This window comes from Lontra canadensis, unplaced genomic scaffold, assembly GCF_010015895.1.
Source record: "Lontra canadensis isolate GAN:19392208 unplaced genomic scaffold, GSC_riverotter_1.0 scaffold92, whole genome shotgun sequence".
NCBI lineage: Eukaryota > Metazoa > Chordata > Mammalia > Carnivora > Mustelidae > Lontra > Lontra canadensis.
In genome coordinates this window covers 3,489,927-3,517,294 of record NW_022631086.1, presented here as the reverse complement: position 1 = coordinate 3,517,294, position 27,368 = coordinate 3,489,927, and the positions used below count along the sequence as shown (strand labels likewise).

General features: G+C 38.3%; 1 protein-coding gene across 8 annotated transcripts in view; it reads left to right on the top strand.

The window, feature by feature from the left end:
- IPCEF1 (interaction protein for cytohesin exchange factors 1) overlaps positions 1-27,368 on the top strand; it is an 85,674-nt gene that overhangs the window by 8,718 nt on the left and 49,588 nt on the right. Inside the window, exons 1-3 of one of the 8 annotated variants that reach the window (XM_032836399.1) lie at positions 3,665-3,703; positions 6,044-6,080; positions 6,724-6,893. In XM_032836399.1, the coding sequence (XP_032692290.1) occupies positions 3,680-3,703; positions 6,044-6,080; positions 6,724-6,893 (231 nt within the window). In that variant the 5' untranslated portion in view covers positions 3,665-3,679. Of the gene's footprint in view, positions 1-3,516; positions 3,704-6,040; positions 6,081-6,139; positions 6,347-6,723; positions 6,894-27,368 lie in introns of those variants that run through there. The other 7 variants (XM_032836396.1, XM_032836397.1, XM_032836395.1 and 4 more) reach the window with 7 other exon arrangements.

The following is a 27,368-nucleotide window of genomic DNA, read 5'->3' as shown; positions in this document are numbered from 1 at the left end:
TTGTGTATAACACCCAGTGCTCATCACCACAGGTGCCCTCCTTAATACCCATCTCCTGGTTACCCCATTCCCCCCTACACCCTTCCATTCTTTAACCCTCTGTTTCCCAAGAGTCCAGAGTCCCTCATGGTTTGTCTCCTCTAATTTCTTCCCATTCAGTTTTCCCTCCCTTCCCCTGTGGTCCTCCATGCTATTCCTTATGTTCCATATATGAGTAAACACATATGATAAATGTCTGTCTGCTTGACTTATTTCACTTAGCATAATCCCCTCCAGTTCCATCCATGTTGATGCAAATGGTAGGTATTCATCCTTTCTGATGGCTAATACTCCATTGTATATATGAACCATATCTTCTTTATCCATTCATCTACTGAAGGACATCTTGGCTCCTTCCATAGTTTGGCTATTGTGGACATTGCTGTTATGAACTATTTTTAAAAATTTTTAAGGAGTTTATTTGTTTATTTGAGAAAGAAAGGGAGCAGGGGGAAGGTCAGAGTGAGACAGAGAGAGAGAATCTTAAGCAGACTCTCTATAGAGCTTGGATCTCAGTGCAGGCTTGATCCTATGACCCTGAGATCATGATGTGAGCTGAAATTGAGAGTCAGACACTTGACCCACTGAACCACCCATGCACCCATTGATATTATTTTTAAGGTAATAAAACATAAATACAGTTGTGTTTTCCTACCGATGCCTTCTTTTTACTATTTCTGTGTCATTCACCCCAGTTTACATTTTGGTGTTTACCATTCCTATGCAATTTTAGTACTTATAAGAAATATTTAACAATACTACAAACAATAGCATTAATGTAGACATTTAATTTTCAATATAGTGTTTCAGAGATTTTTTTCCATGCAGCTCTAGTTCTGATAGAGCACAACAGTAAATGAAAGTGACACTGTTTATCCACTCACATACCCACACACATTCAACTTCCTACAGTTGTGCTCTACCACCACCGTGTTGCAATTAACTGCTGTCTGTGACTTCTGTTGTGCCTCCAGGCTTGTGTTTCTTCGGGCTTCAGTATATATCTGAGAGTGGATCTTTCTCTTTTATATCAGCAGCATTTGATGGTTTGAACTCATCTTTCTTTTGAAACTCTTCCTCACTCCTGTAACATCCCCTCTCTGATTTTCTTTATCTTTTCGTTGGCTCTTCTGCTCAGTGTAACAAATTGGGCCTCCTTCAGATGCTGACTTCAATTCTTTGTCATTCTACACACATGAGTGATCTCATCTCAGCTCAAGTTTTCTACTCTCTATGCATGGATGATTCCCAATTTTATATCTTTATTCCAGATTTTCTCCAAATCCCAGACCTTTAAGTACAATACATACAGAGCATTTCCACTTGGATGCCTCAGATGCAAATCATTCGATGTTTACTACTGAGCATGTATATTTAAAACTATGCAGTCTATATTGCTGTCATTTATTCAATTATTTTAGTTAGAAACTCCAGGATTTTCCCTGGCATTCCACTCTCCCTCACTTTCTGCATTCTCACTTTTCCTCTTCTTCACCCTCCCCTTCCAACCTCTGCTCACTTCTCTGGCTCCTCTCCCTGGCTCCTTCTCCCCTCTTTCCTTCCCCCCTTCTTCTCCCCTTCTTCCTAGTCACCCTGCTTTCATTCCTCTCCTTCATACTCTAGTCCTTGCTTTCCTGTCCTACTCTTTTATATAACATCAACAACAAACACAGAAATATCATAAGAGGCTACCACATTGTGAGTTTTATTCTTGAAATAAATATCTTCATGTTACCATTTACTTTTGTGACTTTGCACAAAATACTGAATCCAATATCTTCAATTTTCTTCTTCTTTAAGATGGGGATAAGAATAGCACCTAAACCACAATAATTGTGAAGATTCAATCCTGGTATTTGCAAAAAGATTCAGGGCAGTGCAGGCACATGGCAAACATTATATATCTTCCAGCTGTCATTGTTTTCTATTACTGTCTATTATTATTAGAATGCCTATTATCTGTCTCCATTTTTCACTAGAGACTTTCATTTCACATGAATTATTAAGTAATATTTAAGGTGTTTAGTCTTCTGAAAAAAAGAAACGAGATTTTAATGAATTTTCTCAGGTAAAATTTTAATAATTGAAAGCTTTAAAATTCCCTTTATAAAGTTGAGTTTAATTTTCCAGGAAGGAGAAAAGATCTTTGTGGGAAAAAGCCATTTGTGGAGAAACATTCCTAACAGCTCTGTCAGATGGAATTGACTTGACTATAAAACATTTAGAAATTTTGTGGCTTGGTTAAAGTATTGGTAGTTTGAAATTGACAGTGATGTGAGGCTTCACACCATGGGAACTGGTAAATGCTACAAATCAGGGCCCATTAACTAGCATATCACTGTATAGTTTTGCTAAAGACCAGGATCATTATGAACTTTCATGGAATGAGAAACCATCTTACTTTGGGTTTTAGTATATCATGGGGATAAATTGTACCTGCAAGATTTACCAATTACTATATAGATCAGAAGTCACTGTACTAATTACCTGTAACTTGGGTGTTACCATCATCATTCAACATCAAAGGAACTCCCTTTTTATATTTTGTACTTGCTCCTTTGCATGTTTATCTGTGTTTTTAAATGATTAGTAAACAAATGAATTTTTGTAACCATTTTATAAAATAAAAGTATTTTCCAGTAGAAAAGAAATATATATATATATATATATTTTTTTTTTTTTAAAGATTTTATTTATTTATTTGACAGAGAGAAATCACAAGTAGGCAGAGAGGACGGCAGAGAGAGAGGGGGAAGCAGGCTCCCCGCTGAGGAGAGAGCCCGATGTGGGGCTGGATCCCACGACCCTAAAATCATAACCTGAGTTGAAGGCAGAGACTTAATCCACTGAGCCACTCAGGCGCCCCAGAAATAAATATTTAAAAGAAAAATTTCCCCCATATTTTAGAACCAAGTTAGTGCAAATTCAGAATTTAGAGTAATTCTTCACTTTTACCTACAGCATCCCAATGGGAAGATTTTATTAGGCTCTGGATGCTTGTTATGATAATGAATTATAATTCCTCTTTTGAAAAACTGTCTCATAAATTGCTCAACTGGCTGCTTGGCTTTTTTTCACTTACCTAGTGAAAAAAACCACACTGTAAGATCTTTTTGAAACTGACTAGTTCGTGGGTTCCACTTCCTGTTGTGAGGAGTAAGATGTATCTTAAACTCACTGAAGTTCTCAAGATTGTTTTCATTCTCTCATGTAAACCAAGGTAGGTTTCAAATTCATACACACCAAGTGAAACTGAAACTCCTGATGATTTGTTGTTTCTATAATATATACTTTGTTTCTGGTCGGGGGAAACAGTTTGAACAGTTAATATAGATTTTATAATAATTTGTCTTAGGGGAAGTATGGTCAGAGGAGGGTATACTCAATGACTAAACTCCTTTACCCTCCTTAAAAAAGTCTGAATAAAATCCTTTTTTGGTATTAGACGCTCACCATCCTTCTGCCTGGAGCGCCCACTCTCACCCAGCCTAGGCACAAGAATCTAGCTAACACTGAGGGCTGGACTTGGCAAAATTGGGACAAAACCTACAGTTTCATTTGGGTTTTCTCTGGAGCCAGCCCTAAGTTTGGATGCAAGATCTGGAGTCCTCCCAATCCCACTGGAGCTCAGAAGGGGCGGATGGAGGAAATTCACTGGTTCTCAGTGAGGCAAGATGGTCTGAGCGCCGCCTCCCTTCACAGGTTCTACAATTCTCCTCCTCACACTTTGCTTTCTTTTGTTCTTCTGAGAGTTGCTATTTTTGTGGACTAGTGTGATTCACCTTGTTCTTCTGGGGCCAGAACCATTTGGGAATACTTCTGTTCCCACATCTAAATTTATTTACTCTCTTCTTTGCCTTTAGTCCTGGCTCTCACCTAAGTTTTTTTTTTTTTAAAGATTTTATTGATTTATTTGACAAACAGAGATCACAAGTAGGCAGAGAGGCAGGCAGAGAGAGAGAGAGGGGGAAGCAGGCTCCCTGCCGAGAAGAGAGCCCGATGCGGGGCTCTATCCCAGGACCCTGAGATCATGACCTGAGCCGAAGGCAGAGGCTTTAACCCACTGAGCCACCCAGGCGCCCCTCTCACCTAAGTTTTAACTGTCCAAATGATATATGTATTTGAGCTAAAATTTTTGAATAGGTACTAACTGATTTCCCTGATCTCAGATAATTGCATAGTAAAAAGACCCCAGGAGACCACTTGAGGGAATGGTGGGAATTTTAGACCAAGATGCTGGTCAGGGTAGGAGAGATTCAGGGAAGTGGAGCTGAGACTAGGACCTTGGTGTCATCCTATGCTTAAATTTTAGTCACGTGTCATGACTAATAAATCTATTCTTGCCTAAAAATTAGGGCAGTTACTGCCTTTGTTATGTCTTGTGTCTTGCAAGGATGGATTATTGATGACTTCAGGGATAAAATTTTATTCTAACATTTGTAAAATAAAAAGTCAGTATGAGATTTCCCAGGAAATATAATTTAAGCACATTAACTTTATCAACATTGCTGAAGGAAATACAAGTCCTACTTATTCCAAAAATGCTGAAACTTTTGTTTATTAGTATGGAGTATTTGCTTATATATGTAATAATACAATGTTTTTTAGTTTTTGGAGCATTTTCATATACAATCTTGTTGAATATCTATGACACCCATAGGATTAGAATTATTAGAACTATCTTGCTTTTGCAGATGAGGAAGTGGGTTCTTAGTGGTAAATCAACTTTTCCCTGCATAATAACAGCTACTAATTATGACAGCAAGGAGTTGATTTCAGGCCTCTGGATTTACAAATCCCATCTTATTACCCCTATATCATATTCCCTCTTCACACATATAGAACAATCTACAGTAGCTGGTAGATCGATAGTTAACTATGTAGAATATAGTAGCCAAGTGCCTCTACAGTAACATTAGAAAATGTTGTATTATGATTACATGCCAGCTATGAGAGTGGCTCTGCAATTATGCACAGTGTTTTCAAATTCTCTACTTGTAAACATATAAGATTAAGTCTTTTAAATCTGAGTAAATTCAACTTAGATATTGTGGAGAAAAAGTGAAACTTCTTTAATCTAAAATGTCTCTGTGCACACACATACACAAGGTCATTTGAAAGCATTTTTTGTTGTTGTTATCTATTTTTGCTGATAGTCTGATCTGGCACAAATTGTTTAAAGTGTATTGTGAAAGATGTGTACTTCAGATATGTTATCTTATGTCTGATTTGAATATTTGAAGAGCTAGCATAACATAGAAGTTGAAATTAATTTATTTTCTCTAAGACATGTGAGAAATATCCAGAGATGCTTAAAGACAAAATGAGTAATTTAAATCTGGCTGTAGATAAGAATTTCCTGATAAGTAGAGTTGAGAGTTGCTTAGATGGCACCAAAAGAGGTTGTAGAATTTCTTTTTCTGGGATATTTAATTCATGGGGTTTATGCATCATCTTATGTGGGGGCAGGGCCATGGATTTAATTTTTTTTTTTTGGATTTAATAATCTGATGTGAACCTGTAATATTGTGAGATCACAGTTATCTTCCCAGTTTATTGAAATAATGGGTGTTATTTAGAAATTGCAGGAGAAGAAGCAGGATCTGGTTTTCTTCTTTTTCTTCTTCTTCTACACACACACACACACACACACACACACTCAAAGGGGAAATATTTCACTATTTTTAAGAACTCCAGTGCACATCATCCTGTCCTAACTGAAGTGATAGCTCGAAAGCTGCTTGTGGTGGAAACAGGAAACATTAGTGATAGATGCCGAGTTACGGGTCTTTGTATCTTTCTTCAGGTTCAGCTCAACATCTACCGATTCTAATTAGCACATTTTGTGCCTCAGCGAGTAGCTCCCCTTTAGCTCTGCTTGGAGTTTTTTTTTAGCTTCCATCCTGCTCATAAACACTGCCACCCCCTCCCTCCTTCTCTCTTTACAAATGTTACAACACAATCAGAAATTTCCTCTTTTCTTTCCTTCCTGCATTATCAGCAGGTTCCCTTGCGTCAGAAGCAGAGAAAGAAAACTCAAGGTAATTAGATCTCTTTTGTTTCTTTATCCCCTTTTTGTGTGCCTGTGTGCGTGTGAGTGTGGGTTTTCTGTACGATGCCTTCTTTGGGGTCAGATTTTTGTCTGTCTTAATGCTAATATCAGAAGGTGGACGGCAGATTAAATTTTTGGTTATTTTTGGATCGATTTTAAGAAATGACGGCATGCTGTTCATTTGGATTAATCCCTCGTGGTATGTCAATAAAGCTTAGAAAAGCTGGCACTGAGTCGGGAAGTGGCTGTGTTTAGGTGGGCATTAACCCTTCTCCATCTATTGCATAATGACTGCTATTATTTTGAAAGGAGCTGTGTTAGGGCAATGATGTGCCTGCCAGCCTCACGATTTTAATTTTTTCAACTTATTCTTGTTGAATAATATTCTTAGACTAACGCTTGCATTCTAGTCTCACTGTTTCTTTGGTCCTATCTTGTACCTTCTAAGCACCAAACGAATGATTAAAAGTAAAATAAAGAAATTAGTCTTTTTTTTTTTTTTTTTGCATTTACTTTGCATGCATCTTGGTAAAAAATCCAATTCCCAACAGGTAAACAATTAACAGTTACCTTTCACTCTGTCACATAAACCAGGATAATATGTTACCTACCTCTTCATATAATTGTTGCAGGGTTCTTCACGATGAGTCGGAGGAGGATATCCTGTAAAGACCTGGGACATGCTGACTGCCAAGGGTGGCTGTATAAGAAAAAGGAAAAAGGAACTTTCCTGAGCAACAAATGGAAAAAGTTCTGGGTAGTGCTGAAGGGAACATCGCTATACTGGTACAGCAATCAAATGGTGAGTCTACTGTCTTCCTCTCCTTTTCAGCCGTTTTGACAAGGGTGGATTAAAGACCACTGAGGAGCAGGCGATCCATATGAGGAGGTTCATTTTTTATTTCTGGGACTTGGAACAGACCTAACAAACAAATAAGTTTTAGAAACTGTGCCTGATTTAAGAGATATGTAGGTTATTCTGCTGTATTTTATGCAAGAGAAAAATCATCCTGCTTGACTCATCTTTTGTTGGAGAGGGGTGTCCAAATTTATACCCTTCCTGAAGGAGGTTTCAGTGTCTATTAATGTTACTATTCCATGACAAAATTGTACTCATTTCAGGATTTACATGGGCAGCACTTTATATGGAAACTTTTTGTTATTCAGATTTCTATGAAAAAAGGGCATGAGCTTTAAGACATATTAAGGGTGTAATTTGATTCAGTCCATAGAACGTATTTTCATTTCTCCCTCTTTACTATGTTTTCCTCTGCCCTTCTTTATTGAGTGAGTTGGTTTTAGACTCACTAACCTGCCCTGTGTTGCTGACTGTTGGCTCTTGTTCCTTGGTATGCTAAGTGATGGCTTTAAAGAGGGATGACCAGACAACACTTGAAGAAATTTGCCTAATTTTTCTTTAATTAGCAGTACGCTTCTGTGGTCTGCTTCACAGGCTAGTTTTCTGTTGGGAAGGACTGGAAATAAAGTTATTGTTAGAAGGTTTGCTGATCTTTCCTGGCTGGAAACATTTTAAGGACAATGATGTTGTTGAATATGGAATGAATAGGGACTTTTCATATAGGAATTTTCTCCACTAACCCCCAATAGCCAATTGCCAATCTCAGGAGAGCTGGAGTTTCTTTTGGGGTCTAGTGAAAATCAGCAATGGATGTCTTTTCATCAGTTAAGGGGAATTTACCTAGGGACTGCCCATAAGCCAGAACATTTTTTTTTTATGACACCATACATCTAAAATGGCTTGTGGATGCCTATCACTCAAGCAACAGAGCTTTAGATCATGTAACATCACGAACATAATATAAGTTCTGGGCATAGTTTGTGGGTAAGATTTTTAGTAGACAAATTTACATTCATTAACCATTAATAAGAAATTTATGTTACCCATGTGCCCCTGGGCACCTGTCCTGTAAAGGTTTGGTAAAACTGAACCCAAATCCAACTCCAGTGCTCTGGAATAAGCAATCTCCCTCCCACTCCCACGCTTCTCTCTCTACAACCCCTCTCCAGCCCTGTTCTTAAGCTTATTGCTTTGGTTTCACCTTGTGCAAAACATGGTGTTTTGAGTTCCATAAAAATGTATTTTTTCGAGGTTCCTTTGAGCTTTAACAACTTTATTGAAGATTTGGGAGGGCGGCGAGAAAGAACCACCTTGCAGGGTATGCGGTGTCTTACTATGCCCCTTCTCTCCTTTCATCTCTTCTTCTGGATACATCCATCATCTCTTTTCTAATGTGGAGTAGTTTTACCCAGTTTAAGGCAACGTGGGGCTGGGATCTCACTTTCTATCCTCAGGAATTGCTCCTAAAGGAACATAGCTTATTTCTTCAGAGGAATTAAGGTCAATATAAATTTCTTCCTCTTGTTTCGTATTATTTTGGACTTTTGCTTTTGGGTAGTTGTGGTAAGTGATAATCTGAATCTTTTATAAAACAGGAGGACTTACTGATACAACTTCTAATACCCTCTGGGAATTTCCAGAGGCTGTTGGAAGAATTAGGTATTGATGGTGCATGGCACATCCATGGTAAGTAACAAACTCAGATATAAGTATGGCATTAATTTTCTCAAATTATTCAACAAATATGTTCTGAATGTTGTCTGTCTTCATAGAATTTAAAGGAAGCCCCCTTTGATTCACACATGGGTACAGATTTGGCCAATGTGGCTTCATTGTCTCATTGTCTAAAGCTCTCTTCCAGGAGGAACTTAGAGGACAGTTACCTATTTGGGATGTTAGGAAACTCCTGCTTTCAGAGGGAACAGAAGGGTGGGCTGAGACATGATTGGAAAAGAGGAAAAGGAAAGAATACTAGAAACACTTAAGAACCCAGTTCTCACTCACCTTCACTCAAATCTATAAAGCAATATTTGGGTAACAAATCATGTATTTGCATAGAATTAGATTAGCAACATTGAAGAGAGAATGAGTTTACTGTTATCTGGACTGGAATTATCCTAATAAACTAGTGGTATGTAAGAGAAGGACCTTCCAACTCCTTAATTCTATGACTCTGTTATAGAAGAAGTCTCTTTCTTTACACACACACATACACACACACCCACAAGAGTGGGTGTGCATGCATACCCTGACATTTTAATTATATGTTTGTTATGGGGGAAAAAAAGGCTACTCAATGAACACTTAATTAGCAGTCATATTCCTGGTATCTGTGTGAATGTCAACTGTGAAATAAGAGCCAAACACATGTCCTCAAGCTAAGAACATTTATTTACTTTCTGCCACCCAAGGAATTCAGATTCAACAAAGTAGCTCCCAAGTCACCTACACCTAATGAACTAACTTCTCATTATTCTCCGTTTTCTATTCCTTATTCTTTCTTCCATGGCCTGATGCTGGGAGGTAATGGAGCCAGTAGCCTCCCAGCAAGAACCACCTTTTATCAAATGCCTACTCTTATGCCAAGGGATATTCTAGGTACCTTTCACACGTGCTCTTTCTTCTCAGAAACACCCTCCGAGGTAGTAATGATCTCCAAGTTGGGAAGGCTGAGATGCAGGAAGATTGTGTGCATAGCTCCCAAGAGACACAGGTAGTAAGGGGGGAAAACAGACCACCTTGAGCTCCTTTGACTCCGCGGCCAGGCTTGTTCCCATTGGCCAGCCTGACCCCATGCAGACACTGGGATAAATGACCCCGGTAGGGTTCTGGGAGCAGCTCTAGAGGTGGAAGCTAGGGCAATTCTCAGATGAAAGTATGGCGATCTCGTGGGACCCCTTTGCTTGTTTCTTTTGGTCTCTGACTCCTACCTGGGGAGAGGCGCCACCCTCCCCATCCTGGGCGCCTCTCTGTTGTACTGCTCCCTAGTGATGGATGCATGGAGTACCTTCTTCCTTCATGAGGCTTTGCTGCCTCAGACAGCCCCACCCGGATTTCCTTGAGAAAGGTCAAGTCCAGACACTCCTCTGCCATTTTCACACCCTGTATTACATGCTCAGAAAGTGCTACAGCATGCAAGAGTGCGTGGCAGGTCTTGCAAAACCATATTTAAGTTGTACAGCCATAAAAATTCAGATTGTTCACAACTCTGCATTTGCAATTGCACAATTGTTTGCCCTTTCCCCTGGGATAAAGTATAAATTTCTTCCCTCACTTAGGAGAGTCTCCTGTACTGTATCCTTCTTATTTTGCCCCCTGCCCCTTCACCACCCAACCTTCACCTACAGAATTAAAAAAAAAAATCCCTTGTTAGCATCACATAGGCTGACACTCTCTTTAAGCCTCTGTGCACATGCTGTTGCTCTGCTCAGAAAATTGTCTATCTCCATGCCCAAAAGTCTTTCTTTCTCCCACAGAATCCCGCTGGCCTTCTTATCAAATTTTAACTTAAGTGGCCTTTGTGCTACGTGGTCTTACTCTGTCCTCTGACCCAAATCAGAGTGGCTCTGCCTGTTCCTGTAGCAGCATATACTTTTCTCAGTTTTATACTCCTCTTTCTATTTTGCACATGTTTGTTAGGCTTACTGATTTCCATAATTGTTATTCTCTGTAGGGCAGGACCACAAGTATATCATTAGTGCAGTGTCTGACACTTACTAGGCACTCAATTAATATTTGTTGATTTCATAAACTATGTAAGGGTTAGGAATCATCAGCATTTACATTACCCCTGGGACATGTGAGCAATGGGGTGGATAAAGACTGCTTTTGATGGAAAGTGATTTTCCAGTAAAGAGATTTCCACTTGTAATCTTGAAAATAAAAATACAGGAAAAGGTGCAATTTGAGATACACTAGGAGGGCTCCATGGTCCTAAGTGGGTCCCCTACATCTGCTCCCATTTGGGGACATTTTATGAGGGGCTGTATATTTTTTTAAGAGTTTTTTTTAACCATGTCCCCTGGTTGTAAACAAGGGTCTCTTGATCAGGATCATCAGACTGGGGGCGGAAACGTAGACGGAGAGATGGCAGGTGTCCCAGGAAACGCCCCTGCACACTAGCACTTTACCTGGATATCAGGCACAGTTGGAGAAGTTTGGGACCAAAAGGGAGAAGCAAAATTCGGAGTTACTGTTTTCCTTCAGGCGTGTCACTACAAATTAGAGACAAAATAAGTCCTTAAGATGTCCTTACTTAGTTATTAAAACTGTCTTACTTTTTTAAGGTTTTAGATTTTCCCATTTTTGCTGTAACTTAGTTTTCTTTTCTGAGAATTCTTCACTAAAATCCTGCTTAGTTCCCTGGGAAAGGTATTTTGGATTTTATTTATACCCAGACAGATTATAAAGTAAATGCATATTATATAACCCATATAAAATTAGTGAGGTTCTGAAATGTTTCTATTCAGAGAGCATTTACTCATCTCAGCAATGTATTTTCTTGCTTTATCCAGAGTGTGTGTGAATTGTTAAAATACATCAAGGGGACGTATACATTACGCTGGCATACGACTTGGATGTATTGCCTAAATAATTTAGGCTTTAAGTAACAAAGCATAGTTTAATATTAGTTACAGAGAGTAGACTTAAAACATTTTCTTTTTAAGTGAACCTAACATGAAAACTTTATCATCCATCCACCTACTCACCCATTTACCCGCCCACCTACATATCCTTCTACCGGTATTATTGAGGTCTTGAGAATAATTTTGGCTAACAGTTGTAAATGCAATTGTAGGAATAAAAAACAAGAGTCTACATTTCTTGTATTAAGAGCTTCTAGACTAGTAGAGAAGAAAGAGCTATATAAATGACATAATCAAAGAAAGATTGGTAAAAAAAAATGCTCTGAATTGAGCAGTACTGATGAATTCTGTAAATTCTAGGGTTAGGAGAAATAGTCTGGGCCAAGTGTGAGGGAGTTCTGCCACAGTGATTTTTTTTTTTTTTAATCTCTGGAAGTTTCTCTCTCTCTCTCTCTCTCTCTTTTTGTCCTATCTAAAAGGTATGTTTTTCCCTTTTTTTTTTTTAAAGAAAAAAATAATTTTCCAAGCTACTTGATTTTCTTGGTCAAAGATTTCCTTTATGAGGTAAACATAGTTTTTACCAATCCGAAAACATTATTTCTGTGCATTGCAGTGAATATAGAAAATTTTCAGGGAGAAGGTTCTCTTAAGATCTGCCTTGGAAGACAGATTTTTTTTTTTTTCTTTTTTTCCCCTCCAGGGAAGAAGAGTAGGGGGTTGGGCATTCCGGTTGGGAGACTATGTGAACAAAGGAATGAAATTATAGATGAGCAATGCCAACCCACTGTGTGGAGCATTATATTGAATTCCCATAACCTAGCAAGACAAATATTATTATTCCCATTTTTCAAGGGAGTTTACTGAAGCTTAGGGAATTTAAGTAACTTGCTCAAAGTCCTATAAGCAGTAAATGGCAGAGCTGAGATTAAAAAACGTGATCTGCCAATACCAAGGCCAGGCTCTTTTCCCTGGGCTGCTTGGTGTCCCCACTGAGAGGTGAGACAGGGCCAGTACATGAGGGCGTCAGATGCACCGTGCAGGAATGTGGATTTGGTCCAGCAGATAGTAGGGAGCCACTGTAGGTTCTTGAATCTGAAAATGATCTAATGAAATTAGCAAGTGAAAATACTAACCTAGCAATAGTAAATGAGATGTATGGAGAATAAAGGAGCTTCCAGAAGGTCAGTTAGATATGACAAAATGCAGGCATTGAGATGGGAACTCCTAGCCTGTAGTAGACACAGCAAAAATGTGGGACATGTTTAACAGTAAGAAATGGCAAAATCTGTTGAGTGCTTGGATGTAAGACACAAAATATTTGAGGCTAAAATAAGAATGATTCCAAGGTTTGGAGCCTGGGAGTTCGAGAAAATAATATAAAAACTGAGGGAGGAAGAAGATGGTTAAAAATGTGAATTTCCTTTAGACTCATTGTCTTTTACTGTTTTGGTCTTTTACTGTTTCTTTTAGTTTTGTACATTCTTTGTATAAAATTACCAGAAACCTGTATTATTTGTAGTTCAGTAACTGTTCATTGATTTCATTTGTTCTATTGCATCAACAACTCAAGGGAGGCTTGGGGCTCCCAGACTTTACCTAGAAGAGGTGAACTGGCCAAGTTTTTATCTCATAAGGACTAAGGAGGTTTGAGGTTAATATCTGTTTAATACATATTATGCAGACTTTTCAGTTTCTGAGACTCCAGTCTGCCTGCCCAGCAGTGACCTGCTTCCTCTCTCACCATCTGAATGGTTTCACATGCCTGTGAGTGCAAGCAATTGGGTCTGTATCCTGTGTTTTTGGTCTTGAACTGCATGTACACTGCATGTGAATTTTGGAGGAAGGGATTTTTCTTGGAGTCAGTTTTATGAGAATCTCTATAGCAAACATCTAATCAGCTTTTAGATTAGGTAGAATTTATTTTTGCAGAAAATGATACTTGAAAGCCAGAGTTTCTCTTTCTGTGAGACAACTCCTCTGGAAGTTTCAGTGAATGTGAAGTGTCTTTCTTTCAGCTAAGAAAAATAAAGGATGAGTTCATTTTCCCTTGGAAAACCACACTGAAGTCTTCTGCACCTTTGATTAGCAATCACCTATTAGCATAGATTCTGGAAAAATGCCTGCATGAGCTTACCATAGATTGGAAAAAATTTCTGAGGAATTTTATGAATACTTTGATCAGAGCTTATTATATTTTTTTTTTGTTCTTTCACCAATTACAGTGTAAATAGCTGAAGGTATATTCTTTACCTTTCTCATTTAAACTGTGTCACTAGGGCCTAGAACTGGTAGGCACAGAGTGGGGACCAGTGTTTTTTGAGTAAATTACTTATTATATTGCTTAATCATCAATTAGTTATATAAAGCAATGAATCAAAGCATTATTGAACATCTTATGTTTTTATATCAAAAACTTATGCTAATTATACCAAAATGAGATACTTTATTAATAATGAGCCTCTAATTTATTTGAGCTTCATTTATTGTTAGTCAACAACCAAATTCTGAGTGTATCCTGAACAAAATTCCAATATTTAAAAATGTTTCTTCAGAGAAGGCAATTCAGACTAATTGTGTAAAATTGATGAACTCTTTGCCAGTATACGTTCCTAGAGTTCCTAGAGTGCCCCAAAGTGGAAATTGGAAGGTGGAATACTGACACAGGGCAACGTAGGATGTTTTAGCCGCTGTAAGTGAGCAGTTTACCTCAGGGTGACCACTCATGGGTGAGGATTATTTACATACCACTCGAAAATCTGAATGTAAGAATAATTGAGGACATTTTGAATTCTGTTACTTCCCTTGTTAAAATTTCATGTATGGGGTGCCTGGGTGGCTCAGTGGGTTAAAGCTTCTGCCTTTGGCTCAGGTCATGATCCCAGGGTCCTGGGATGGAGCCCCGCATTGGGCTCTCTGCTCAGTGGGAAGCCTGCCTCCCTCTCTCTCTGCCTGCCTCTCTGCCTACTTGTGATCTCTGTCTGTCAAACAAATAAATAAAATCTTAAAAAAAAATTTCAGGCATGTGGGAAAGATCTTTAAAGGGGACTTTGGTTTAATTTATTTATTGTCTCTGATGTTGTCTATTGTTGTGTGCTAACATTCATTTTCCTTCGTAGGTCCCAGAATGGATTTCTAGAACAATGGTCTTCCATTAAAGCTTTAGGATCAGCTCAGTCTATACTTGGGGCAGTCTGTTTTTAATAACTTCTTGTTGCTCAACTCATATGATGTGGGAACAATGATTTGTGTTGGCAATATGATGCTCCTTGAAAATCTTTCCTAACTTTACATAATCAATTGTGAAACACCAAGACTGTGAAATCCTTTGTTTCTTTTGTCTTGTTCTCAGGAAATAGTGATATGATTGGGCACTGCCAGTTTGGAAGAGGATACCAGACTTAATGGTGTAGGTTGTGTTGTAGGAGACGACCATCCCCTTAGCTCACAGCACTGGCTGATATGCCCATTCAGGGGATGCGGCACTATCACTCCTCATAGGACTTCTGCACACATCTCCACACCTTCTCTCTGTTTTACTTGCTCTGTTTTTGATACAATCCATCTTCTTGCTTGTTGGAAATTTAAATTAATTTCAAAAGTGCTTAAAAATCCTATAGAATAATATGTGTTCATTTAGAAAAATTAGAAAATAAATTAAGCAAAATAAAAAAAGAGAGACAAGGAGGCAAACAGAAAGAAATAAATGAATTAAGATAGTTTATTCATTTAAATGAATCACAGACTTACCACTTTCAGGTGATCACTTAAACATTCTGGTGTATATGTTTCCAATATTTTTCTAAGTTTTCCAAAAATAAAATGACACTATGTATAATATTGTAACGATTTTCTCGCTAATCAATATATTATCAATATATGTTCATGTCAACATATATATATATATCCACATCACTTCCAATAGCTGTAATACATATAGTTATACAGTAGTTTATTTACCAATCCATAAGTTTTAAAATCAGAAATGCCTCTTATTCTAAAACTTCTTAAAATAGCCATCAGGTGATGGAATACATAAGCACACATATACTAACTTAAAAATAAAGTGATCCATATTTTTAACTTACATGTATATGTATGTTTATATAGCTTTTAGTATGTGTATAAATATTAATATCTGTATAAATATATTGATATGTGTATGTGTATATGACTCATAAATTCTTTTAAGCAAGCAGCAGGAAGGTGGATTTCACCACATGGTATAAGGCAAAACATCACCTGACTTTTAGTCTTGCAGTTTCTTACAAAGTTTCTTACTCCTAGGTCAGTGATGTAACTCTCTATGGATCCGTTTTCTTATAAGTACGCTTTGACCAAGCACAATATCTTTACATAATTCAGAGCAACTTTTAGAAGATCAAGTGCACTAGAAAAGATATTAAAAAAATCAAAAGAATACGGAAAGAAAGACAATTTTATATATGCTTAGGTGAAATGTGTTTGCATGATACCATGATTTAGGGTTGTAAAAGAATTGGGCTAAGGGTTTTTAAACACCGGAAATGGTTTTTTCTGTCAAGAATGGCCTATCTTGTGCTGGAGATTCTAAAAAATGCTCTACTAACTCTGTGTAAAAGTTGGTTTTGAGCTATAAAACAGAGGCATGATCTAGAAGGCCCTGGGGGATTTTTCAGCTCAGTGGAGGAAGAATTCAGGTAATACATGATTTTGTGGTGAGGCTTGTGTGCATTTCCCAAGCAATAGCATGACGTGGCCCATGGCAGAGCTGAACTTTTGGTTACAGCTGAGGATTTTCCTGAGAAGTCATTATTTGCAGATTTATCATCCCTATGGAGCAAGCTTTTTTAAGGGCCAAGGACCCAGCTGCTTCTACAGAATAGCTTACTGATGAGCTCATCTGTCATTGTGCTGCTGTGTTTGGTCCCCCTTAGAGCACATTTCAGGAACATTTCAAAAGGAAACTATGCAGTGGAAATTAAAAAAAAATTGACTATATATTTTTAAAGATTTTATTTATTTATTTGAGAGAGAGAGCAGGAGCAGGGGAAAGGGGCAGAGGGAGAAGCAGACTCCCCGCTGAGCAGGGAGCCCAGCCTGGGGCTCAATCCCAGGACCCTGAGATCATGACCTAGCCAAAGGCAGAGACTTAACTGACTGAGCCACCCAGACACCCCTAAAATACTGAACATTTTTTTAAAGGAGTCAGAACTTAGGAGAACATGTCTGAAACAACGTCTTCAAAAAAGACACAGGAAATAATATGCTATTGTCCAAGATGTCCGTGGATGTGGAGTCAGAAGGACAGGTTATACCCTGATGCTGCAGCTAGTTAATAACACTTTAAGCAAACCGCCTGTTCTCTCTGCACCTTCTTCCTTTTCTGGCTCTTCCCTGCGAAAGAGACGGTGCTCATTAACAACACGTTAACCATGATTCTCATACTTTCAGTCTTCTGAAGATTATCGTGGTAAATGCATTTCCTTTACTGAAAAATAACGAGTTTTGCAGTAGTATCTTTAAAAAAGGTTTTAAATTTATTTCTTGTTTTTGAAGACTTGTAGTGAAATACATGTAACAGGAAATTTCCCATTAAACACTTCTGTGGATATAGTTCACTGGCAAGGAGTATATTCACATTAGTGTACAACCGTCTCCAGAACTCTCTTCGTCTTACAAAACTAAAACTCTGTATTCAGGAAACAGTAATTCCCCTTCTCTCCTTTCCTCCATCCCTTACAAGCACCATTCTACTTTCTCTGTGTATTTGACTACTCCAGTACCTTCTTTGAGTGGAATCACACAGTTTGCCCTCCTGTGACTGGTTTATTTCACTCAGCGTAATTAATGTCTGCAGGGCTCTGCATGTTGTGGCTTGGCTCAGATTTTCCTTTCTTTCTAAGGCTGGAATTCCATTGTCTGTGCATACCACATTTTGTTTATCCATTCATGTCTGTCGATGGACACTTTGGGTTGTGTCCACCTTTCAGCTGCTATAGACATTAGTGTACAAATATCTGTTTGAAACCTTGCTTTCAGTTTTTGTTGTTGTTGTTGTTTGTTTGTTTTGTTTTTTTTTTTTTTTTGCTTATGTTCCCAGGAGTGGGATTGCTGGATCATAGGGTAGTTCTATCTTTAATTTTTTAAGGAACGGACACACTATTTGCTATAGAGGCTGTACTATTTGACACTCTTCTCCAGTACTGTACAAGGGTTCCCATTTCTCTACAACCTCAACAGCAATTGTTACTTTCTGTTTTTTTTTGTTTTTGTTTTAATTTTTTTTACTTTTTAAAGATTTACTTATGTATTTGAGAGAGAGCATGTGAGGGGGAGGGGCAGGGGGAGAAGGACGGAAGAGAATCTCTAGCAGACTCTGCACTGAGTGTGGAGTCCGATCTCACAATCCTGAGATCATAACCTGAACCAAAATCAAGAGTTGGATGCTTAACTGAGTCACCCAGGTGCCCACTGTTTTACCTTTTTTATAATTTTTTTATAGTAGCCATTCTTTAAAAAAATTATTTTTTATTGTGTTAAATATTATCTCATTGTAGTTTTTTTTTTTTAAAGATGTTATTTATTTATTTGACAGAGATCACAAGCAGGCAGAGAGGCAAGCAGAGAGAGAGAGGAAGGGAAGCAGGCTCCCTGCTGAGCAGAGAGCCCAAGGCGGGGCTCCATCCCAGGACCCTGAGACCATGACCTGAGCTGAAGGCAGAGGCTTTAACCCACTGAGCCACCCAGGTGCCCCCTCATTGTAGTTTTGATTTGCATTTCCCTAGTGATTATTAACCTTGACTATCTTTTTATATTCTTTTTGGCCATGTGTACATCCTGTTTGGAGAAATCTCTTTTCCCATTTTTCCTCCCTTCTTTTTTTCTTCTTTCCTTCTTCCTTTCCTCTCTTCCTCTCGTTCTTTCTTTCTTTCTAAGACACCAGTCCTGTGTAGGTGGAAATTATTTCTAGGATTTTAAGCCTTCTGAAAAGTGAGAGATGATGTGGACAGAGCCAGATCATGAAGGGCCTGTGTGCTCAGCATCTTATATTACAGAGAACATTAACACAAGACTCTTTTATATGGTGAAGTTTCTGTCTTAAATGTTTTTAAAATGATATTTCAGAAGGCAATGACTATCTTCACCAGTCAGACTACCAGAAAGTTCACTAGTAACTTAATTTCTTTTAAACTATGATTCCATAAAAAGAAAATGGAAGAATATAGTAAGAATGTTAACTAGGAGAGCTGATTCACAAATCACAGGAGAATGCCAGTCACTTCTTGTTCACCACTGAAATGTGACCTAATACTATAGTGAGGTAGTCATGGCCTTGGGTGGGACTTAGGAAGAAATAATGAAGAGGCATTATGGCACCAAGAGTTGGGCTGTTTATGAGTAGGAACCATGAGCAGAAACACTTCTGTGAGAGAAACGGCATCCTGTTTTAGATTCCCCAGAAGCAGACCCTGAGATGGGGATTTGGGTACAAGTAGTATATTTGGGAAGTAACACTAGAAATACTTGGAAAGGGAATGGGGAAGTGGGACAGGGTAGAAAGTTAGCTGGTGAAACTCTCCTTTGTGGGCAAATTATGACCAGGGAACTGAAGTCCAGTTCTGCTGGGGAACTCTGAGAGACTTTAGAAAACATGCATCTCCGAGTTTTCCCCCACAAGGGGCCGGGAGCTGGGGGTATTTAAACACTGAGTCCCATCAATCATAGCTGGAAGGCTCATCATGAGGCTAGTGCTTCCCGGGCAGTCATGGAAAGTCTGGTCAACCTGGCTTGGCGGTAAGGAGAGGGGCATGTGACTGGCTTTCCGGCAGCATCTGCTACCAGTGGTCTGTGGTCTGCTTCCTTCCGAGGTCTGTCTCTCCTCCTCAGAGCATCATCAGACCCATCATGATGATCGCCGGCAAAGTTTCAGTCCACTTCTATAATTCAGGCTGGGAATGTGTGGGTTCTGTAGGAAATTGCGCCTTGCAGTTTCTTAGTTAAACACATCTACCTAATGTTTTCTATGTGGAATATCTACTTCTAGGCATTTGTAAGAAGAGTCTCTTTGGATCAGAATCTCCTTATATTCATAAGGTAATGTTAGATAAACTCAAAGGCAATAATATTTTAACAAAAACATAACCTAGGTAATGTATGAAGGATATAATGAACTTGCTAACATTATGGCTGTCCAAGGGATTTAAAATATTTTTTAAAAGATAGTTATTTATTTATAGCATGAGTGGGGGCAGGAGCAGAGGGAGAGGGAGACAGAGAATCTCAAGCAGACTCTGTGCTGTGGGGCTTGAGGCAGGGCTGAATTCCAAGACCCTGAGATCACGACCTAGCTAAAATCAAGAGTCACATGCTTAACCAACTGAGCCACCCAGGAGCCCCTAAAATATTTTTTACTGTGATTAATCCGACACAAAGAAGAAAAAAGAGAGCTAAGACATAGAGACAATTATTCAGAGGGTCAGCTGACAATGGACAGAATAAAAACTTATTTTACTTCATCTTTTTCTTTCTGGATCATTCTTTGTCTTTTCTTTCTATTCCTTTTCCCCATTCTTATCATTGATGCCTGGGAATTAATGGCAATAGAATCTTAAATTTTTTTTTTTTATCACCCTGCCTCTGTCTTAACTCTAGTTAGCCTCTACCTGGCTGTATCTGCTTTCTCGCTATGTGGACCCTGACCCAAGAGATCACATGTTCTGATTAAGATCAGACCATCAGTGGCTTTCCTTGAAATATTCCAGTTCTAAATCTGGGATTCTTCTTTGTGTATTCGTCGACTGTAGATTCTCTTCTATTTTAGCTCCTGCTTGAGACTGTTCAATCTCCTATTTAGAATTAGTTAACTGCTTTCTATGTTCTCGTCTGAGTACTGTTTCTTTAACAATAATCCCATAACTTTCCCATTTATGATGCTCACCTTGTTTGGTGGTGAGATTAAAAACCAATCAGTTTCATGAATTCTGGCGTCCAGCTGTGGTCATTTCCCTCCACTGGCTATGACGGTAGTACCTCAAGGGCGTTTGTTAGCACTCGGTAAATGTGAGCTCTTATTAGATATTTTTCAAGTTTGTCATGTTTCTTAACAGGATTTCAGGCTTTGTCACTGTCAGGCCTGCTTGCCATATCTAGAAGAGAGGAAAACAATAAAAAGGCACACATTTTTTCTTGCTTCCCTTGCAGTGCTTGTCATAGCCCGGTGCTAATAAGCTCAGCTCTCGGCCTGTAGGTCCAGGTAACAGTTCAGAACGTGCATGCATTTCCTTTTCTGAAAGGAAGAGGGAGATGAGCTGCTTATCAGAACAGAGCAGCGTGGTGGCCTCTAACACAGGCAGAGAATGAGGGAGACTTTGGGTGCTGTGCAGTTCTTTTGTGTGTGTGGTGGGGGAATGTTGGAGGAAACTACTTAAAACTATCTAAAAAAATAGCAGTGTCTCTACTGAAAGTCCTCAGCCTATGTTCCACCAACTATGTATAGTCAAAATTCTGGGCTCTTAAGATTTCTTGGAGTAGTTATTATAATTTGTGGAGGGGGGGCGACATCACCATGTTTAGATTCGGTTAGGTTCATTTGTTTTTTAGGACTTGCTTCATTTAAAAATTTTTTTTTTTTCAAAAAATAGAAATCATCTGCCTAATTCCAAAGTCAAAACTATGCAACAAATTACAACCAAATAAGTCTTCCTCTCATTCCTATTTCTCTACCCTCTTTTCTCCCTCCTTTTGTGTTTGCATTTCCTGCATGGTTTCCTTCTACAAATATAAGCATGCATATTTGCAGAGGCATATCCTATCTCTTTTTGTACATAAAATACATATATACATATACATGTACATATATATATATGAATGTACCTATTCATTGCCTATGGATGCCACATTGTATTCAACAGTCTCCTGATGCTACACATTCGGATTCTTTTGTTATTGCAAATAACATTACCATGCACATGTTACTACACATATTATTTAGGACAGATCCTGGAAGTTGTATTTCTGGGTCGGAGGGTAATGCTGTTTTGCCAGTTACTGACCAGTGTCCTTCCATTGGGCTCCGTTCTGCACCACCACCAGCCATGTATGAGAATGACTGTTCCTCTGTAGAACTAGAGCTTTCATAATTGACTGTAGGTCCTCTTTTCTTTTCCTCCACATTGGTTTGCATTTTAGAGACTATAATCCAGATTTCTATAGTGGTCATCAGTCTGCGTGTACCCTGAGAGTTAGGAACAACTGTTCAGGATAACATGAGAAAGTATGGCTCCGCTTAGAGCTTAGATTTTGCTTGTTTCCAGCATGCTGGGGGTTTCAGGGCTGAACTGAGCAAACCGTGGGTTTATTTGGAGAAAATGGAGTTTTGCAGCTTCTCCTGATTCTGATATTCACTGGATAACCTCACTTACGTTTATTTTAAGTCATTACAAGAATATTAAATACATATTCAAATGTAAACACAAAAACATCTTACAAAGAAACAGTTTTTTTTTTCTAAACTATTTTTTCCCCTTTAAGATTCTATACATTTAAAGACCCACAATTTATTTAATATCAGGTTTTGGGGGGAAATGAAGCACTAAAAATACATATAGATTCTAAGGTACCTTTTGATTTCAGATTTACTGAAGTGTAAAAAATCAGGTTTCTTAGAATCAGGGAACTATGATTCCATCGAGAATAGAGAGATAATTATACTTTTTATTTTTAACCATGAAACATATAACAGTTTCCTATATCACACTTCCTTTGTTTCTGATTTGGTCTTCTTTAACCTACTTACTCTGGAATACATATATATATGATATATATATCATATTATATATCATATATATATCATATATATATCATATATACATATCACTCTTATTTTTCTAGGTCTATCCTTCTACCTTTCTGATATCCGTAGATACCTATGAGGTGATTTTGTCTATTTTGAAAAGTATTTGTAGTGTGAAAGAGTCAAACATTATCGATGGCAATGGATACTGATGTTTGCATTTAAATATTAAAATTTGATGCCCCATTTCAATTAATTTTCAAAAATATGTCCAAAGTGTGGCAAATTCTATATAAAATATCTTTGTCTCTCAAATTCCTATAGTCCAAAACTGAAGCCATAATTTAGCTTAAGTTATAGAATATGGGAAATAGTAAACCAATTTTGTCTAAAGTTCGAACAAATCATATTGAGTCACTAATGGAAACATCTGAGACCTCATATGTACCTTCTTTCAAGTTTTACTGATACCCAAAGAGAATGGAATTCACTATGGTTTTCTATTCCCCAAACTTTCCTTGCATCTTGTATTTTTAAAAACAGTTTCATTGAAATATATTTGACAGATCATAAGATTCACCCTATTAAAATTTACAATTCAATAATTTTTGGTAAATTTACTGAGTGATGAAGCTATCATAATGAATCAGTTTTAAATAATTTTCATGACATCAATAAAATCCTTCATGCCCATTTACAGTTAATTTTCATTTCCAACCCTGACTCCAGTCAAGCCCACTATTTGCCTTCTCTCTACATTCACATAAAAGAATCCTACCGTAATATGTGGTTTCTTATTTCTGGCTTTCAGTCAGCAACATGTTTTCAAGATTCATCCATCTTTTACCAAGCATCGATAGTTCACCAGACAATATTCCATTGTATGAGTAGACCACACTATTTACCCGTTGATGGATATTTAAATTGTTTCCAGTTTTGGGTTATTATGAATAATGCTGTTACAAATATTTGCATGCACATCTTTGTGTGGGCATAAGCTTTCGTTTCTCTCGTGTAGATACCTGGGAGTGGAATTGCAGGGTTGTATGGTAATAATATGTTTATGTTTTTTAGAAATTGCCAGTTTTCCAAAGTGGCTTCTGAATCTCGTTTTAGCACTTTCTTTATTGTCAGAGGAAAAAGACAATGTTTCTGTCATTCATTCATGCATAAAACTCCTTTCTTTGCTTCACATGTATTGAGCGCCTACACTGTCCCAAGTATTAATGATATATCAGTAACTGACAAAATCATTTCTTTCAAAGAGCTCAAAGTGTATTGGAAAAACAGAGAAATAGTCAGATAACTCAATACAGGAAGAGAAGTATAGAAGCATAACCTGCCTCTGGGCACAAAGAGGAGGACATTTATTTTAGGCTTAGATGAACAGGGGAAAGTTTTGGAGAAGGTCACACCTAAGTTGATTTGTGGAGTTATATCTAGGGGAGTAAATTTGGAAGGGTATTATAAGTCTCAGAGCACAAGGGCAACCTATCCTGCTTATAGTCAGAACCCTTTTACTCTGATAATCTTGATCTTTTTTCCATAGCAATTACAGTCCACCATGGGCTGTGTAATTTATGTTGACAAATGTGTTTATATGTCGAGCTATTGTCTGTTTTCCCCTCAAAGGTAGGGATCTCTGTCCGTTTTGTCCACTGATAGACCTCACATATCTGACAGAGTGTGTGTTAGAAATAGGGTGCATAATAAATATTTGTTGGATAAACGAATGTGTAACTCTAACAGTTTTGATAAAAATGTGTACTTGATGCTGTCTAATATGGCCACTAAAGATGGGATCCCACTGAGATCAAATCAAAGTTGCTGGTGGAGGTGGATGGACTCATATGTGAGGAAGAATATCTCTGAGATTGTTGACTGTTGTACCAGACATGGAATAGCATTGTCTCACTTCAGAATTTAAGATAGACTTGGTAAGACAAGGTTGCACGATGGCCAAAGGATGAAAGGATGGTTGGTTACATCTGGCAAGAAAACAAGATTTTTTTTGAAGAATTTATTTATTTGAGAGAGAGAGAGAGAGCGAGCGATAGATGAGCACAAGAATGGGGGGAGGCAAGGGACAGAGGGACAAGAAGAGAGAGAATCCCAGCAGATTCCCAGCTGAGCATGGAGCCCGAGGTGAGGTTTGCTGTCATGATCTTCAGATCATGACTTGAGATGAAATCAAGTGCTGGACATTTAACTGACCAAGTCACCCAGGCACCCCAAAAGAACAAGATTTTTATTACATTAGGATACAGAGGGTAAATTTCATGTACTGATGCAGAACTTTCAAGTAACTTTTCAGAAAGTTAGGAATTATTGAGGAGGAAGGATACATTTGAAAAACGTTATTTTGGTTAGCATAACAAGGAATGAGGGATGTGAGGGGGTAGGAGGAGAAGGAGGAGGAAGAGGAGAAAACTGTCATTCCTTTAGGATTTTCCCAATGTGATTGTCATTTTTAAGGCATTTTTGCAAGTCAAATAAGCAAAGGCAAATTTGACACAGTTATCTGTGATTTTGAATACAGCTTGAATGTCTTTAGTACAATGAAAAGATGCCTTTCTTAATGAAGGAAAGGTTTACTGAGGAAAAACTAAGGTATCTTTTACTCAAATTCATTTTGGTTCTTAGCTGAAGGACTCTCAGCCATTTCAGTTGTACAGAAAAAAAAAAATCCACCCTGATGGAGATTTGTAATTTATTTATATTTCAGTTTTTGCTGATTGATTTTATATTGTTGTCATCTAAGATGGGCTTTTTGTTCTGAAAATAAATTGTCTACAGAATGATAATGCCATAAATTTGGTGTCAATTCTAATTCAGCTTAAATGGAAGTATAGTTTTTTTCTTTGTTTGAAATTTTTGTGTATTTTTGGTTGAGTGAGGGGGGAGATGAAAGTGTGTAATTATGCAAGTCTGGATCATAAAGGGTCTTCCTGCTCTGCTGAGGCACTCAGACGTGGTCCAAGGGCCACTGGGAACTGTGCAGGATTTTAATGAGAGAAGAGACATGAAGTGTGTTCAAGGAATCACGATTTGCTGCGACTGTGATTTGGACATCATATTGGAGGGAAGGACAAAATTAGAGGAAGGTTGAAAATGGCTTGCCAGACTTCACAGTAAGGGAGGTGAGAATCAGTGGTAAGCTGATGGAGGTGCTAGGTGGTACATGGAAGGAATCCTGGGACAGAGGCAGTGGTAATACATCTCCGCGATGACTTGTATGTGCACTGAGAAGGGGATCGAAGAGTCAAAGATGTCTGCCACATTTCCTTTTTTGACAACAGGATTGAAAATGATATCATTCAATGAAGTAGAGAGAATAGAAAAAAGAGGAGCAGGCATTTTGTGGAATAAAATAGTAAGTTTGGTGTTGGATTTATGACTCTTGGAGAGTGTCTTCCTTTGTACAGCTATGATAAAATATCTTCACCTTGTGGCTTAAACAATAGTCATTGATTCCTCATAGATCGGAAGGCTGAGAAGTCTAAGTCAAGGTGCTGACAGACTCTGTGTTTGGTGAGGGCCTTCTTTCTGGATTGCAGATGGCTGCTTTTTTTTGCTGTAACGTTACTTGGTGGAGAAAGAGAGGTGGAGAACTCTGGTCTTTTCCTCTTTTTATAAGGGCACTGATCTGATTATGGGGGATTCACCAGCACGGCTTTATATAAAACTAGTTACTTCCCAAATGCCCCACCTCCAAATACCATCACACTGGGGCTTAGGGCTTCAAAATAGGAATTTGAGGTCGGCAGATACAAATATTCAGTCTGTAGGAGGGAACTTATGGAATTCTCATGTGAACAGGTACGCCAGGCAGTTGGATCTCTGGGACAGGAGCTCAGGATTAAATCCCAGTTTGAGGTATTGATTTTGAATATGTGTGTAACTGTGGCGATACATGCAGCCATGATTATGCATATGGTCCCTGACAGAAAGTATTGGAATGAGAAGAGATTAAGTTTGTGTTTGGAAGTCTGGGGAACACTGACATTTAAGAAAAAGGCAAGATAAGAGGACTTCGTGAAAGCAAGCAAGGAGTAGTTGAAGGAGAAAGGGATCAACAGGGATATATCAGAAAGGCAAGAAATGAGGTATGTCTAGACGTAGACCTTGAGTTTTACTATCAGTTATTAGAGTTCAGTTAAGTGAGGACCAAAAAAAGTTGATGGGACTTAGCAATATGAAACTCATTGGGGTTCATGTAACTACAGCTTCTGTGGAACAGTGGTCATAGCAATGAATGAGGGGAGGAAATAGAAGCAAATAGTGGATATAAGTTGTTTTCTTTCTAACAAAATTATAAAAATTTACATAAAAATAGTTCAGCCTAACATAGGTTATGTTTTTTAATTGAGGTGAAATTCTTATAAGATTATCCTTTTTTTTTTTTTTTTTTGAGACGGAGTGGAAGGAGGGACAGAGGAAGAGAGAGAGAATTTTTTTTTTTTTTAAAGATTTTATTTATTTATTTGACAGACAGAGATCACAAGTAGGCAGAGAGGCAGGCAGGCAGAAAGAGAGAGAGAGGAGGAAGCAGGCTCCCTGCTGAGCAGAGAGCCTGATGCAGGACCAGGAGCCTGGGATCATGACCTGAGCTGAAGGCAGAGGTTTTAACCCACTGAGCCACCCAAGCACCCTGAGAGAGATAATCCACGCCTGACAGGGAGCCTGACTCAGGGCTTGATCTCACAACCCTGAGATCATGACCTGAGCTGAAATCAAGAGTCAGACCTTCAACTAACTGAGCCACGTAGGTGCCCCAAGATTATCCATTTTTTAAAGTGAACAATCCAGTGGCATTTGGTACACTCACCATGTTGTGCAACCACCACCTCTGTCTAGTTCTAAACATTTTCAACCCACCAAAAGGAAAACCCATACCCATTAAACAGTTTCTTCCTATTCCCCACTTTCCCCAACCCTTGGCAACCACTCATCTGTGTTTTGTCTCTGGATTTACCTATTCTGGAGAGTTCACATAAATGGAATCATATAAGATGTGATGTTTTGTGTGTGGTTTCTTTCACTTTTCATAATGCTATTGAG